We start from the raw sequence: 18,566 nt of genomic DNA on the forward strand, positions 1-18,566 counted from the left end.
TTATTTTTTTATAAACAATTTAACAAAAAATCCACTGCATTATATTTTAATGAGTCGAGTTCTGTCATTTAAAGTGTTATTAAACATTTCGTGGTATTTTGCTAGAATTTTTAATATTTTATTCTCTATAATATATGGAAATATTAAAGAACAATACTTTTCGTTGTACGAAGATCAGATTTACATTTCGAGGAAATAAAAGTATTCATATATAAAGGTCTTATAAGAACGGCTTATTCCATGTAAGGATTTATAAAAATAGACAGAAGTACACTTTTATAAATCTTCAAAATGCCTTTTCAAATCACTGTATGAGTATTTTTAGAGATTTACTGATATCATCTTCCAAAATATAGCAGCTATGGCTTTTAAAAACCAGTATCAACGAAACTAAGAATATTAATGAAAAGCTATACAGCGTAGAAGCACTAAGCTATACTAACAGAATATTCGATATAAGTTTGTCGTTTACGATAATTAAAGTTTTAAGACTGCTTTATGTAACGAGAAAAACTTTACAAGGAAAATTCGGCTTCGAACTGATGAGATTGTTGAGATTGTTCGAACTGATGAGATGATTGGAATCACCTACATAAAATAATGAATAAAAAAAATAGTAGGTATAGATAATAGAGCCACTTCACTTAAAAAATAAAACAGTAGTTCAGAACTGTCTCATATTCCATAAAAGAACTAAAAAATATTTAATTTTCCCGACATAAAAGATAATGTTTCCATTGCATCATAGACATTTTTCATTGAAGGCTCTTTGCATTTTACCTGAGCCAAGGCAGGAGGACTAGAAATGGCCAGGAGAAGAAAGTTCATCAAATTACGATAGCCGTGCTAAGCAAATTCAATGCTGATGATGAAGAGATATATGTATTATTATCAACTATTTAATTTATGATAACTCGACTTTCTAGTTTATCTTTTTTGTCTGTATCTATATAAAAAAAATCGAAATCAAAACTCAGTCCAATAGCGGCAGTTTTAGTTATCCTGTTGGCGATCACTGTTCATTTATATAATAAATAGAGAAAGAAAATAATCCTCGCAAAGTTAGATATATAACTATGCATGTTCCTGTTGTGTACATCTATTCAGAGGGATTTATAATCATCAAACATATTATGTAATATTTTTTATTTTGTTCATCAAAAAGTATATAGTCATAAGACAGAGCTAAAACAAGGCATATAAATGCCTTAGCATAATTGGAAAAAAGTCCGTATAAAATTGAATAACTCTCACTGGCGAGCTCGGCGCGTGGGCCGGTGCCCGGTAGCGTAGTCTGGTTAGCTTTGGGATCGAACCTAAAGTTTAGTGCGCGTTGTAACGCTGAACGTGGCGGTTGTGCGCTTTCGGTATGCTGGGAATATGGACGTGTGGAGCGGTCTTCCCGCTTCGTGCGTTCGCGCACCACAACCCTTGAACATCGAGACGAACGAGTTTGCCCTCACATTTTTCGATAAAGAAACTCAACCACCACAGCCGAAACAAGGTGTGTTATGTGTTTTACTTAAGCTATGTATCATATTAAGATGTGTATGTATGTATGTATGTATGAATATAGCTTCAGTGAGTGATATATTTATTGTGATCTACGTTTTTAAATACTTTCTGCAATACATTAACCCTACGTGTTGAATAATATAACATAAATAACATGTTATTTTAATTTTAATAAAAATAAATATATAAATCTTGTTTGATGTTTATTGTTATTTAAAAGTATGTAGTGTAATGTAGCCATACAATTTTTCTTTAGATATTATCTGCATTCTTTATTGTTAAAATTCATTCAAAATATATGACTATAAAAATTTATATAAGTATATATTCGTACTCTTTCTTAGAAAAATATTTTTTTTTAAACATTTGTTTGAAATCTTAGACAGAATAACTTAAAATTCAATAAAATATTTAAGAAATATTTTGCTTTGTAACTAATTAATGTTACTTTATCCTAATTAAGGTTATCATTACGTTTCGTATATTTAAATGTCAACCGATTGAATAGCTCTGAAATAAAACCTATGATTCGATCGTATTTTGAATATAAAACTGCACAGAATTTCTAACACTTATCGTTTTCGGCATTCATTATGTATTCAAGTTTCCGCATTCATACTTGTGGAAATAGACGCGTGTAATAGAATATGTATATCACCAGTTACTGTGTCGAAAATGTTCAGATAAACTTAAGGATAACAGACTTTTTCCACTAATAAAAATAATTATATTGATAAATTGCCAAAATAGTAAATAACAAAAACATGCTCTGCATTCATTTAATTAACAGTTAATCACTCTGCCCACATAATTTACATTTTATTTAATTCTGTAAAATAAGGCAAGCATTAAATAAATTAAAAAAATATATATTATAATAATATAAAGAAAGGAAAAAATAATTAATTAATATTATTCTCGTTTTGTCAATTACCTTATACATCAATAGAGGGTATTTGCTTTGTTAGTGCTTATCAAAGAACAAACAAAATATTCGTTGAAACTTTATTTTGGTTTTAAATAAAGAGCGAGCATAAGAAAAAACTGCAGGTTCTATTTTCCATAGAAGAACTGCCTGTCGCTTTATAGAGAAGAATGTAAAGCATTTAAGATTTCAGAGCTTTCATCGTGTTGTTTTCCTAATTACGAACGAAATACATTAAATAGTATTATATATAGGACTCACCACATTATACTCACAGTCATTGACAATGACAACAGTCACTCACTTGACATTGTTACATATGGATGTATCTATCCATTAATTTAACCAATTTTAAAATTATTGCATTTAAAAACAAAATATAATAACAAATTTGTTTATTTTAATATTTGTAAGGACAAAGCTGACAGTCATTTAGACTATGCGATGTTAAGTCGTTATGATCGTCAATGCATTGACATTAAGAAGCAGAGTCGGATTTAAAGGTCTAGAGGCCCCCGGGCCACAATGCAGTGGGGGCCCTAGACAAACAGAAGCGTGAACAACCTAATAATTATATTATCATGAATTAATTACTTTTTTTATTTCAATCAGTAATCTATGATTTATTTACTTGTATCGGTAACTTTTAAAATATTAAATAATAACATTATTATAATTTAAAAAATCTCGGTATTTGTTAACTTGTTGAAAACTGTGGCCCCCACTAATGTGGAGGCCCCAGGGCAGTTGCCCCGGTTGCCCTCCCCTAAATACGGCCCTGTTAAGAAGTAATTATAATTTCTTATATATCATCTTAAAAGTGGCATCAGCCGTTAATAATCGACTCCTGACTTGGTCCCTGTTCCCTGGCGCTATCGAAACTGGCTCAATAACCATGAGACATGAAATATTAATACAAAGTATTATTTATCCACCGATGGAGTCAATGACAAGAGTATGGTTTCTATTTGGACTTGCGCAAATCGTTAATAATCATAGATTCGATCTTGACCCCTTGTAACTCTACATGCACTAAACACAAACGCAAAAGTGCATTAAGTTACTATAAAGCGTGAACCATTCATGGTTTTAGAAATGGCATATCAAACGAAATTATTCCAATTATAAAACTATTTAATTAAATATTACACATTTAAAAAAATAATTGTTAGTTTTATTTTATAGTGAAATATGGTTAAGAGTCATGTACATCAACAGAGTAAAACCAACCTTTAATAGATAATCACGAATTTATATTATTTTATTCACTGTATAATATTACACTACATTGTGTAATAGGACCCATAAGATTCTTAGATAATAAAACAAAAAGCAGATGGAGCGCGTAGTGATAGTCAATCAATAAAAGCGAATACAAAATCGTATATAATTTGATTGAATGAATTGATAAGATAACAAGTAAGCTTGATGAAAATATATTAGTAAAATAATAAATATCCTACAACTGCAAGGCATTTCAAAGAAAAGTTTTGCCTGTTCCAATGCAAATTCGTTGATACAAATCAGAAGAACAATCACAAATACATAATTAGAAATTTAAAACAAGGTGCGTGTCTTCTTTTAAATTCAAAATTAGCAATAGATATTAAATTAAACAATACATATTTCATTTTGGATTTTGCGTAACTATATGGTGATGTGATTAACGGGGCGGAATTTTAATTGGATTCGTTTAACAGTCCAACATTAAAGCGTACCAGACTGATTTACATTATTTTGTTGTTAACGTAACAGCGCTGCCGTACTGCACGGTCAAATTATTGCGACTTGTTGACAAATTACATCAATTCATTATTTTAACCATACATTTGCGATTCAGCGGATCAGCTATTGGTCGAAATCGAAATTTAACCAATCAAAATTGCGTTTTATTTGTTTACATGTTAAGGAAATGTTTGCGGTATGAAATTATTTTAAAGACATTCATTATAAGAAGTAAGGAAATCTCATTAAAAGAAACATAGCGATAGTTCGCTGAGTTTCCTTTCATTCCATACCGTTTGTTTTCGTCATGAGATCTCTTAATTAGAAAGAAAAATTCAAAAGCAAAGAGCGAGTCGATTACGCGACACTGATTCTTTACGGTTTAAATATCGTCATTTAAATTCTATTTTACGAAAATATTTCTGATGACTTTTAATAATAATAAATAATATTAAATACGTTTAAAATTGTAGGTTCAATATGTAAAAATGTAATAAATACATGAATACGTTTTGTAGCCTTGGTTTTAATTTTTTTCCTATTATTCAGCCTATTTAAGAAGTAGCAAATTAAGTTTTTAAAAATAAGTAATGTACTCATGATATATGGAAAAATAAATAAATTCCTACAGAATATTGGAATGATTCAAAGGCTATTGAAATCATAAGCATTACGGTCGCTACACTGTAGTCCATCACGTAATAGCTTTTGGAGATTTACATCTCTTATATTGATTATCCCTTTGAACACTCTATCTGACCTATAACAGGTAATATTTAAATTCATGCTTACAGGGTAAAAAAAAGATTACAAAGGAAATATATCGGTTATACAGCTTCGCACCTAGAATAATTTTATTATAATACGATTAAGTATCTTATTATGTCAGTTTTAGTATCTCTATTAAAAACGCTACATAAACGAGTATAACGTTATTTTATGAATCGAAATTGAATTTCAAAAAGACATAAATTTTCTTAACAAATGTCACCCGCTAAAGCTGTTCTGAAGATTGTGTTGCAAATTTCAAGAATGTCGAGGCTTTCACGACGCCTCTTGTATACACTACTAACCTAATTTAAAAACGTTCGCATAAAACGCTAATTATGTCTTCACTAGTTGATCTTACATTTTGTATACTATTCTCTAATGTAGAACCTTTTCTATGCATAATCAGAACGAGTTTTTTTTTCCACAAAACAGCCTTTCTTCCACAAATAACGACGATATGATCTAACGAGGTTTGAAAAGGATATTAAAGAATATAAATAAACTTATTACTTACTATATTTAAACAAAGGAGCTTATTATAACTTAAGTACTATATCTATATCTCCTAAAACAGTAATTGACAACGTCAAACAGTTTAATATCAATAATTAGATCACAAAAAGTGTAAATAGTTTTCAAGCTGTTGTCATCTTTAGATTGATGTCAAAGGAAGAAATAGTAATATAAAATAATATTACTTAAAAATATTCGGAAGAGGCGTAGAGAACAAAACATTTGAAACAGATAAGTAAACAAATTGGCCACGTAATACAATTAATCTGTTTTCCGCTTGGGAGCGAATCTGAGAGGTGATGGAAGGTGCGGGGAGCTGGTTCAACGGCCTCGCGTTATGCAAGACGATAAGACGTGTTCGGTCGCCCTACCAGCGAACCAGCCGACTTTCACATTATCTTAGGTTAGGGACTTGAAATTTGTCTTGCAAAGCCAACTTAGCTCGACTCGCCGAGTCTTTGTTTGAACGTTAGATACAAACTTAAGTGTAACTCGTTAGGTTGTATCAGCTTTTTAAAGTTTTCTTTAACTGTTTGTTCGTAAATAATTTGTTGGAACGATTTGAGGTTATTATTATAATATATTTTGATTTAAGAATTGAAAGAGCGCGATTACAATAAAAGGTAGACATCTTATTATTGTAGTTGAAATTTCCTAATTAATGTGGTCGTTTTCGCTAAGAAACAACTGTATGAAGGATTCCTATCGATTTATTACAATGTTTGGGTTCCTTATATAATATATGTAATTTTGTGGTTTTATCATATACAATTTGTAGTAGACTAAAATTTAATTCTTTTTTATTTTATTATAATTAGAGAATTATAAAATAATAAATTACATAACATATGACGCGAGCCTGTCTTTATTAATAGAATCAATATGACACACGAATATTTTGAACGATTTAATCACACACAGGTTTTCTTCAAATTTTATTTGGAATAAACAATAAATAAGCACATAAAATTGTGTGTCTGTTAAAGAACCGCGTTGTCTCTTGACTGTGCTATCGATATCATTTTGTTTGTTGAAAATTAATACATTTAACTTAAAATAATTGTTTTTAAGAGATAGAAAAGAGATTAACTCAGGAAATAAAGTAAAAAAAATTACAGTTTAATCAACTATATTTTAAACCCTGCATCGGCTAAGATGTAAGAGCGTTTAAATGTACTTCAAGTTTAGGGCCCTTGAAAGTGTTAAGTACTATTTGAGAGCACTATTTATCCCTACAATGTTAACTCTGATAGTTTTATCTTCTATCGGAAAACTACATTTCTGCATAAAATCTTAAAATGTTTGCCATGTAGTTTACTTTAAAAAAATAATGTTTATTTATTCTGTATACACATGTAACGAAAGTCACCTACAATTACGAAATAATGTAGTGCAATTGCTTGTGATTTTCTATAGAAATGTAAACATTGCAGATAAATAAATTGCCGACCATTTCAATGGAAACGCATCATTATATTCATTAAAAAGCAGATATACTTACTAAATAACTTGAGTCATACAATTATATATTATATTATTATTATTCATTGAGACTAGGTATATTATTTCGAATATCGTAAATGATTCAGCAGGATTTGAACTCACACTAACATCCACGCTTGTGTTGTTGTGTCAATTTCCAAATGCCTGCTGCGGCGAAAAACTTGATATGTTTATTGATATGTAACACTTAGTTAAAGAAATGTTAACAGAGCAATAACTGACATTCAAAAATTGATATACACGTGCGTTAAGTATCAAATATGCAAAATGCACAGTATTAAAAATATTTTAACTTTTTATAGCAAAATGTAATGATAAATAAGCAATGTTATTTCAGCCTGTCTGGGTAGATACCACCAACTCGTCATATATTCTACTGCCAACACTTAGTATACTTGTTTCGGTATGAGTCTCATTTTTATTAGCAATAAGATACTGTCAAATTTTGACCACTGGCCCCCCTTAAGGTTGTATAAAAAGGACAACGTCTTTGGGCAACGAATGTGGTCTTTTCAAGAAAGCTCGCTCTAGTGAAATTTATGAAAAATCATTCATAAAAATGCGAATTAATATGATAAAGCTAATATGCTGCTAGCATGCCACCATTCCATGGGTTCATGACTTGTACAATAATTATTTATTTGTATATAATAAAAGCCTTTATGTTAATAACTCTTATGTAAATAAACGTTACATATATCTCAGATGCATCATTGCCAAATAAAAGTTGGTAACTGTTTGGTTGCCCATACGCGAAAAGTTCTTGTTATTACTTTAAGTTGTTAACTTACTTTTCCCATAACACTTGGAACGGCGAGTGTGTTAATTTATTGAGTTTATAATTAGCTTCATACCACTTCAGCTCAGGGCGTTGAGCATGTGCAGTTATAGCCCATTTATTAATTCTTCTACAGATTAATTAAGCCTTACAATATCATAGAGACTTTGAAAGGTGTTAGATGATTGGCAAATATCGTACCTATAAATACTTACGCGTCAAATATATTTTGTTAATATACATATATTTTATTAAAAAATATTTTTGAAAAATTTGTAAACGATAGCATTTATATAGAAATTGTCAAGGACAAATTCTTGTTGAAACAACAAATAGCTCGTAAAAAGTTAATCAACAAACTGTACCACACCATTGATTCAACGGTCAATTCAAAAATCACGTTAATAGTGAAAATAGCTAAATAATTAATAAAAAATAACAATTCATTCGAATTTATAGAAAACCTAATTAGGCTTTCAGTATAGAATTACGCATTATAAAATAGTTTGGGTGTCGATAACATATCATTTTTCATTTGTCATCAAGATATGCGAACTCATACAATATTATATGCGTACACAAGTAATCATATATACCTAATTACATAGTTAATTACTATTTATCTTAAACTATACCATTAATTATAATAGCCCATGATTTTTTAAAATTAGTAAATTGCTATTACGAAGGTTTTATTTTAATAAATAATATTCGACAAAGTGGATACTCCAAACAAAAATTTAAAAGAACCTTTTCAGATTCAGTGAATAATATTCATTTTAAGTTATTATTTTTGAAAATGTTTTTTTTTCTAGTAATTGAGTATAGTAATATTGATCCATGAGTAGATAATGGTTAATGTAATTGACTATAAAACACATAAAAGGTTAAGTGAGGGCATCGAAGAGTCTGAGAAAGATCTATCTCTCTATTGTGGAAAAGTGATAATTGGCTTAAAACAACCACTCGAAATATTAGAATCAATTTGTAAATTATTTCATTTTCGTAACAATATGTATTGTATTGTGAAATGAAAGGTCATTAGATGTACAACGAATACAATTGGAAACCCCTTAGCAAGATACCCCCTTGCCAATTGTACGAATAATATCGAATAATTTTGTATAATAATCCATTAGTACACAGAACAATAACTGCGATAGTATTGTGTTTAAGAAGGCTTTAAACTTGACATGCATTAAGAATAGTATTCAATGGAAAGATACATATTATTGCGATAGACTCATAATTATCACAATTCATAAAATATTCTGAAGGGCAATACATTGTTTGAAATAGTTTTCTATCAATTTGTAAGGTCAATCAATATTTCGTCTATCGGTATTAAAATATTGCTGCGTGACTTAAAGTAATTATGTAATTAGTTCTTATAGTTTATCTCGAATTTGATGGGAACGAAAAATTCGTAAAGAAACCTGCACGTGATGGATGATATTATCATACATATCAATACCACTAAACCAATTCATATCGGTGACGCGTATTGGAATAGCTGAGGTTTTTTTTAAATTAAGTCTGAGCTAATTTTTTTAAAGGAGAAAGTCCTTTTCCTTTAAAAAAATTAGCTCAGCAGGGAAGCAAAAGAGGCAATTATATTAAAATTTGGCAAAATGAGGAAAATATTTAAATATTTGAATTACTGACTCTCATGTAGTTGTAATTTACTGGCTCTCATGTAATTGTAGGAGTCGAGATGGACCAGTGGTTAGAACGCGTGCATCTTAACCAATGATTACGGGTTCAAATCCAGGCAAGCGCCGCTTCTTCATGTGCTTAATGTGTCTTTATAATTCATCTCGTGCTCAGCTGTGAAGGAAAACATCGTGAGGAAACCTGCATGTGACAAATTTCATAGAAATTCTGCCACATGTGTATTCCACCAACCCGCATTGGAACAGCGTGGTGGATCAAGTTCCAAATCTTCTCCTCAAAGGGAGAGGAGGCCTTTAGCCAAGCAGTGAGAATTTACAGGCTGTTGTTGTTGTTTGTTGTATGTAATTGTAAGGTTTTTTTTAATAGTGTTGACGCACATTAAATATTTAGGCAGGAGATCGTTTTGTTAACTGTCACGTTTTGCATGTGTGGGCCTTAACACACGATCAGATATCTGGTAAAAGTTATCAAAACATTATCGTTGCGTTTTATTATCATATCTAAACTATTGTGTGTTTCCTTTTATTGATATTTTTTAATGTTTTTAGGTAGGTGGCCTATAAATGTTACCGCCTATAGAAATTTTTACTGTTAGAAATACTAGGTGTAATACTTAAACTAAATATACTACATAATTTGTTTATTTACGACATTACTAATTACAAATAAGGGTATGTAATGATTAATAATCTTATGTTTACGATGCCCCACTAATCATGAGAACGTGAGTGACATTGGCTCAGCATCCAAAATGTGTACGGAAAATATAGCGAATTTTGCGACACAGCTTAGATGTAGCTTCGGTAAAATTCGTAAAACATCCGAATTAAGTGCCTCTTCAAAATCATCAATCTTTTTTATTTCTTATGTTAAATGATCTTTTCGTAAATATAATAATTGGTTATATCATATATCCAAATACATTCGTCAAATTGACGATTCTTTGGTTTTAATTCTTTAATGTTATAAATATAATTTATTATTATTATATTATGTATATAAACGACATGTTACGACATTATATTATGTACATAAACGACATGATTATGTATATAAACAACAACTGTAGTTTAGTTTATTTGTCATCGTTAATAAAATTAAAAGTATATATTATTATTATAAACGTTTTGCAATTTGCACATAGTCATTTAATATTAATATAAAAAATAACTGCCTAATTTACATCTTTTATTTAGTTAAGTGTATACCTACGTACAGGGTGGAATTATTTCAGTAAGTTTCACTTTAGTAAATATAGCTGCAGGAAAATGTTAATATTTCACAGACGTTAGACGAACAGAAAGATAAGTTAAATGGCCTCGCAATACTAATTTTTTATGTTCTTAATTTGTGTTTATAATAATCATTTTTTTCTTTAAAGTGTGTGGGGAAAACCTGAAGCCTTCCTCGTAAGAGTTGAGACGTCCTCAACCCGTCTGTGGGAGTTTTTACGAATTTACTTATTTTGTATTTATACTCGAATATACTTACGGCAGTGGGAAAAGGAAAAATCAAAGTATAAACTTAAATCTCCTTTTATTTGGTAGATTTTTTGTATAATAGTTCATATCAATACAGGGTTTTCTGTTTAGCGAATCTGATTTACCATCAACTTCTGTTCAATATGTGGATCATTTACATGTTTGAAGAGCATTTTAACCTAGACATCTATATGGTGTAAGAATGACCCCGAGAAAGTGGGTCACAATCTAGGGCTGGGGTTAATGATTCCTATCATGTGTTAATATTGTTTAATATATTTTGTATACAATGAAACTATATATAAAAATATTACTTAAATATGTCCTAAAATTAAATGAGGATCAATTCTAAAAAAAAATCGTCTAAAAATAGATTTGGTAACTATTGTGTATAAATTTATCTATGAATGTATCACGATATGGAAATATCGAGCAGCCACGAGCAGATAGACAAAACGGAAGTCTGACTAGATATTCGATATGTATGCTTTAAATAAACTGAGTTAGATTCGTATGGAATTCATCAATTTTGCGGTATCTGTTTATTTAACCGTTCCTGTTACATTCTCCTATTTCCAATTGATAAGTCCTACGGTAACGGAAAATATGGCTGCTCGAAATTTACATGTAACTATGCAATGTAGAATGGTATATGCTCGGATGATGGAATTGGCGAGATTCGAAAATTAATTGCCCCCGTCTGCAATTTATCACTTGCTGATATTAGGAGTTCTTGAAGTTTAGATTTGGATTCGTACGCTAATTAATGACCGCTACGAGTTGTTCGATGAGTGTTCAATGTTAATCTATACATTTATCTTTACATAGTATGTAACAAAGTAGCTTACCACTGTCTGTCTCTATGTATGCTTAGATCTTTAAATTTTGCAACGGATTTTGATGCGGCTTTTTTAATAGATGGAGTGATTCGAGAGGAATGTTTTTAGTAACGCTGACAATTTACGAAGTTTCTTATGTGATGTCATAAATAAACAAATGGTGCATGTATATATAATAGTATGTATATTTAGTATCATCATTGCACCCGTGCGAAGCCAAGGCGGGTCGTTAGTTATATCATAAAATGAGTCTTGGCATATCTGTTCATAATTAATTATAGTTTACACTGTTTGAATAAGTGACATTAAAGTTCGAACATAAAAATATTTTACTCGTCTTTATAGTACCCATTTTGTTATAACTCTGTGCAGCAAAGCGCTACGACAGATCAAGTTCTATAGCATTTAACCAATCGCTGTGAAAATAAGTCAGACAAGACGGCGTCTGCCGTTGTTAACTAGTCTTGTATAAATATTTAAATGATCACTAGTATTGAAAACCTAAAAGTCATATGTATATAAATAGCATTGCATAAGTACGAATTATTAAATTCGGTAATCGGTTTATCTCGTTTCCTTTTGTGATGAAGAATAAAACGAGAATAGAATTTGCAAATCAGAAGGAAATAGTAGTGAAGACTTAACAAATCTTAGAACGTATCAGTTACTTCTTAATTATAATGATAATTATCGTCCATAGATGTCGCTAGTGTTAAAAATACGAATCATCTCATGCATACGAATCTCTCATGTTCCTTGTACCTTTAATTTCACCAGTACATTCACCCTTATAATTATAACGCAGAAATACAAATTATTGCTTTTTGGTGATGGAGTAATTGATGAGATCCAACAGGTGGGCCTGTACAAAACCCAGCCATCAAATTAAGCGTGATTATAATATGATTAGGTAAACAATAAAATTACACTTTATGTTTTGGAAAGTCACATATGGTTTTAAGTATTATATTTATCAGAATATCTTCCTACAAAAAAACATTATTCTACTATATTTGCGGAACCAGCTTTCACCGGCGGTTTTTCCGAACCGATACGACATAGGAACCTTCAGAAAAAGAGCGTACTCCTTTCTCAAATGCCGGCAACGCACCTGCAAGCCCCCTGGTGTTGTAGATGTAGATGGGCGGTGGTAGTCACCTTCCATCAGGTGAGCCTCCTGCTAGTTTGCCACCTATGTCATAAAAAAAAATGTATAAGAAATCGTAAATCCGCAAAAAAAACCATAGTCCTTTTCGTTTTAGCCGAAACTATATAAAGATTTATATTAAATTATTTAATGGTGACTGGACACATACTCGTAAGAATTTAGAACGGGCTTATACAATCATTAAGTAATACCTGATGACGCGACTACTACTACTAAAACTACGTATAAAAATACGAAATATAGAATGCAGTTTATGTCTACGAACCGAAATGACTGTAAACGCCATTGAATGCACTCGGTATGGCTGCTATCGGGGCACGCATGGTTCAATTAATTCGATGTGAATAGAATACGTTTTTGCAATATAACTGTCTTTTGGACGTAACTTTTATAATTTATATTTCTGTATGTTTTATTGTAACTGTTTTAAATGGTACGTATGTTGTACAATATGTAATCAATAAATTAAACTCATGTTTTTTATTCATATTTATGTTACGTTAGTGTTATATATGGTTTTTTTATTTTACTCTCAACTTTCCTAAACTTCGATTACTTGAGCTATAATTTATATTTGTGTATGTGTAAAATAATGAATATTTTTTTGTAGATTCGTAAGGATGTCGTTGGTAAAAATACTTAGAAAATTTAATAGTAGATCTATTTGCAGGTTAATTTTGTACCGTTAAATATATTTTACATAATACACGGTTAAAAAGTTACACAATACACAATTCATGGCACCTCACATTTTAAACAATATTTACTTACACAATTAAAATAAATATGAGTATAAACTTAAACAGTGGTCAGCTTCTCTAAGTCACTCCAACTATTACTAAAATATTTATAGTCGTTACTTATGTAATAATAACTTTGGTTTATTTATTTTTTTTTATTTACAAAATATTGCAACTTTCATTCATAAAAAACTACTACGAAGACACATTTCTTCTTATCCAAGCGATGGGGCCGGAGAGTATGCAATAAACTCAAAATATTTAACAATATTATTGAATATTTTGCTTAAATAATATATTCATGTCATTTGTATGTGTATACAACGAATTAATGTCAGCCGTCTATTTAATAATAAGATTCGCAGTTCGCTTCACCTGACATTTATATGCACGGCTGTGACACTTTATTCGATTTACTACCGGTGCTAGCTTTGAGTTCAACTGACAAACTAGACCTGTAATATGTCACCTTAATCCTGTAAAGCCTGTGTGAATATAAGATATTTTAGTTCAAACACAATTATTTCCCTGTAAGGTTTGTGACCAGAATAACATTAAGATAATTGTTCAATAACACAAACAAAGGCCTCCTCTTTATAGATAGCCTTTCTCCGAGGCTTGTGATTCCACCACGCTGCTTTAGTGTAAATTGGTGGATTTACACGTGACAGATAACTGTACCAAGTACTTACAAGCTCATGTCCAAAACCATTAAATGTGAAACCCGGGCGTGAACTCGCAATTTTTGATTAATATTCATATGTTTCAGCCACTTGAAAATCAATAGTTCAATGCTTAAATATGCCTTGTTTATTGATATGTGGCTATAAACTCAGGTTTCGCTGGTTGAATTGATGTCACTTTATATATATTAATATACATACGATTAATATTGGTTCTCCCTTCAGAAATACATCAATTAAGCAAATTATCTTTATTTAATTTCATGAAATCAAAATCAAAATAAATTTTATTCAAGAATGCTTTTACAAGCATCTTTAAATCGTAATTTTACAAAACTATTTAAAATAAAACTACCACCGGTTCGGAATGTAGATTATATTGATTGATGGACCGCCAAGCTTAGTAGTTACTCTTTTCCAACATTTGAGATCTTCGACATCTTGCCTGCAACTTATCAAGTTTTAGCTCCGCACTTTTTATCATCTATATATTCTTGTGTTGAATAGTATAATACTTAACTTTTAAGTAATTATTTGTTTTTATAAATCTATGAATAAATTATTGTGATATAATTATTTCGCTAGCAATATTAAAGTCGTTGGAATATTGTATATTCAACTAGCTAATACACGCGGTGTAATGCCTCATTAATTTTTTGTAAGCAATTATGATATATCTCGCACGTTTCCCACCTATCGTAAGTTTTCACGCAACTGTTTCAACTGTACAGAAATCAATGGGGTGGATGGTGCGTGAATTCATAGAATACGTACAGAAATGCGAATTAATTCTCCAGTATAATATTAATATATTATATTGACTGTACACACAATCAATATATTAATCTTATTGTGATGTATATTGTTTTTATTTGCGAATATTCGGGATATATTTTGTTTACTTATTAATATTACTCTTGTGTATTCCACACCTCAAATATCAGGGGGCTTAGACAAAGTAACATTTAAAAAACGATAGCGAAGTTAGAAAAGAACAAAATGTATGGGATTGACATAAGCCGCGTTAAATCACGTGGTCAGTCGACATCGCTATCGCAGATTGGTAGACAATGTTAAAATTCTTTACGAAACGATAGATTAGCGAATAGTTATCGAACGTCATCCATGACGTTACAATAGAAATGCGTAGACAAGCAGCACTTTTTTTGTTCGCCTTCGTTGCGATCGTGATTGTCAAAAAAGTTATCGAAGCGAATACAAAGATGCTGTAGATATCGAAACAAAATGGCCGATTTCATTCGTCAGCTGATATTTTAACTAGGCATGTTTAATAATTATCAGTTGAAATAGTAAAAAAAACATTCTTTGCGTGCTGCACACATTGAGAACAAATGGCAGAAGCGACAAAGGCGATTAACATTAAGAAGACAATTGGATACAATTGAAGAAATGCCAGAGTTGTTGTTCATACAACATTTCAGGCTAAACAAAGACACATTTCGGAAATTATGTGACGACCTAAAAGATCATGCTAGATTAAAAGGATCCACTGAAATTTCCCTGGAAATAAAGCTAAAAAAATTATATATATTAGGAATCTAACAGTGTTTTAAGGTGCTTGTGAGAACAATGTTGTTGATTGTTGTACTTAAATAAACTTACTTTGACTCAGAGTTCTTCACTATTACCCTGACATGGCTAGCAAAATAACCAATGCCTGTTGTGTACTACACAACATTGCAGTAGCTGCTAGAATACCACCTCCGAGTGACATGCCAGCCAGTGGTCTTGAAGGTAATGAAGACCATTCTGTGCGACAAAGCACCACCACAAATGACGATGGAAATGAGTTCATTCGAGGCAAGGATATGCGTAATGTTTTGGTTAGAAGAATGTAGCTATATTAATGATTAAGAAAAAAAAGCCTTTTTTAGACCGAATAAAGATTTTGAATAAAACTTTTATTTATGAGTATATTTTAATTAACAGTAAACCTTATAATTTTTTATACGTAGGTAATATATTATCCAATAAAACTAATAAATTGCTGGGCATAATCTAACGCGCAAGCTAGATTTACTGATTACAAATTTCTTACATATATTGTATCGATGTGTGACCCTTACTAATATTAACACTTAAAAAAACTAGGAGCAGTCTTAACAATTGAACAACATAGTCGAACAGTCTTATCGCAGTCTCTTAATTAGTAAAAATTAAAAAAATAGGCAACAATTCAATAATCCAACGAAGTATTCCTACCTACACAACAATTATTTTTATTCCATAACTGAGCCAACGTAAATAATTCAACAAATATTTTTTAAACATTCATTTGACATAACCAGCTTATTAAAAAAAAATATACATAATGATTGCTAAAAAACATTGTATCGGTATTAAAATAATGTAATGACAGCTAAATATTCGTTTCTTAGCGAATATCAATTTCGCCACAACGATCACGACAGTCGTAGTACATTGGCTAGGAAATTGTTATCGTTATCTCAGAGACGATAGCGAACTTCAGTTTCTTTTCGCTATGAAGCGATGTTACCTTGTCTAAGCCCCCAGATCAGTTACTATTTCCTAACTCTCGTAATGGAATGACACTGATATGTTCACAGATAGTTTAGACAGGAAAAACTCTTCCTAACAAAAAATACTATTTAGCTTGGGAACCTATGATCTCGTTATCTGCAACCCTATACACTAGCCACTAGACCAACAAGGTTGTGAGACCTATTTACAATAAACAAATAATAATTATTTAAGTGAAACAAACTAGATATTTTACCGACGATTCAATAATGTTTTGTATTACTCTGTTCCGGTGAAGGGTGAATGAACCGATGTAATTGTGAGCACAAGAGTCAAACGCACGGATTTGAAATGCCAGGAACTCACTAAATGTCAGGAACATTGACAATTTCTTTTTTGCCCACTATCAATTCGTTATAATTAACTGAGCTTATTCGCTTGTGTGTCTTGATTGCTTTACAAGATTTTAAGCCACATTTTACATATCCACTATTTTGTTTGGTAAGTCGTTCTCTATTAGAGCATCTCCCGAACGAACGAATAACGATTGTTATCAATGATTATCAATTTATTAAGATACAACAACAGCACGCAAATTTTCCACTGATTGGCCTTTGGAGGCCTTACCTCCTCTCCCTTTAAGGAGATGGTTTTGGAACATAAGGTTTGGAAAATGTGTGTTAGCATATTTTATAGAATAACCACGTTATTGTTAATATTCTTATTGTGCGTGCTGTACGACTCAAAAATATTTCTTCCAAAAACTGACAGTTTGGAACGTTTGTACCGAAAAGATTGAAGACATGTATCGAATCATGATTTAATAGCCCGAGGTAGAAAAATTTAGTACATCTTCATCGAATTTCGTAGAAATTTAAGTGACAAGATATTGACGCATGTAGAGTTTATTTTTATAAAAATATTTAGGGTCAAATACCTAAGATTTATACACAAAATACGAGTAAAATATCTGATCTAAAAATATATACTTATATAATTTACCAAACATAATAAAGCAGTTGTCTGTATTTCTATGAAAGGATTTCTAGCAACAATGCCCCATAATCTATTTATAGAATTTCACAAAACGTGTTTCAAACGGCTAGATTCAGTAAATGAAACATTTCTGCTAAACTATAAATGAGGATTATCTCGTGATGATACTCACTACTGTTTCTGTACCCTTAAAGAACGACTTACACAACGAAAAAACATCGCTAATTACTAGATAAACTCTATCCATAAAAATGTACAAAAGTAGAGTACAAATAAATATTCGTAGATTTTCATCTAAGATAAATAATTATTTATATCAATTGTATTTTTTTAATATTATGGTAATTCGAAAAAACTTTAAATTAATTTATAAAAAATATTTTAATTTAAAAAAAATCTATTCGATATAAAATACGATTAAAGTTCCTCAACATGACAGCTTAAACGCATATTTATAAGCCTTCTTTTAAAAAAAGAATAATTTGATTTGTGATATCAAATACGTAAAGAATATAGATATTCGCATCTAAAATAAAAAAGCATAGATTAAATGGCTTGATTAACACGAATACAATTTAAGCGTACAATATTTCAAATGGAACAGGAATATTTCGCTTGTGTAAATGTATATTCCTATGCTGAAAACAAGTAGCTCGAGGCATCGTGATTTATCCAGTGGCAGGTTTTGGTATTGACATTATTATCGTTCATTTCGAATCCGTGACTGTACACGAATTCGCATCGGTTTAGGAA

At 30.7% G+C, this 18,566-nt stretch overlaps 1 protein-coding gene across 1 annotated transcript in view; it reads left to right on the forward strand.

Annotated features, from left to right (window-relative positions):
* Nucleotides 1-1,310: 1,310 nt before the first annotated feature.
* Nucleotides 1,311-18,566, forward strand: part of LOC124543171 (ecdysone-induced protein 78C) — a 59,328-nt gene continuing 42,072 nt past the window's right edge. Inside the window, exon 1 of the mRNA XM_047121248.1 lies at nucleotides 1,311-1,504. Within this exon, the coding sequence (XP_046977204.1) occupies nucleotides 1,381-1,504 (124 nt within the window). The 5' untranslated portion in view covers nucleotides 1,311-1,380. The remainder of the gene's footprint in view (nucleotides 1,505-18,566) is intronic.

Source organism: Vanessa cardui, chromosome Z, assembly GCF_905220365.1.
Source record: "Vanessa cardui chromosome Z, ilVanCard2.1, whole genome shotgun sequence".
Lineage (NCBI taxonomy): Eukaryota > Metazoa > Arthropoda > Insecta > Lepidoptera > Nymphalidae > Vanessa > Vanessa cardui.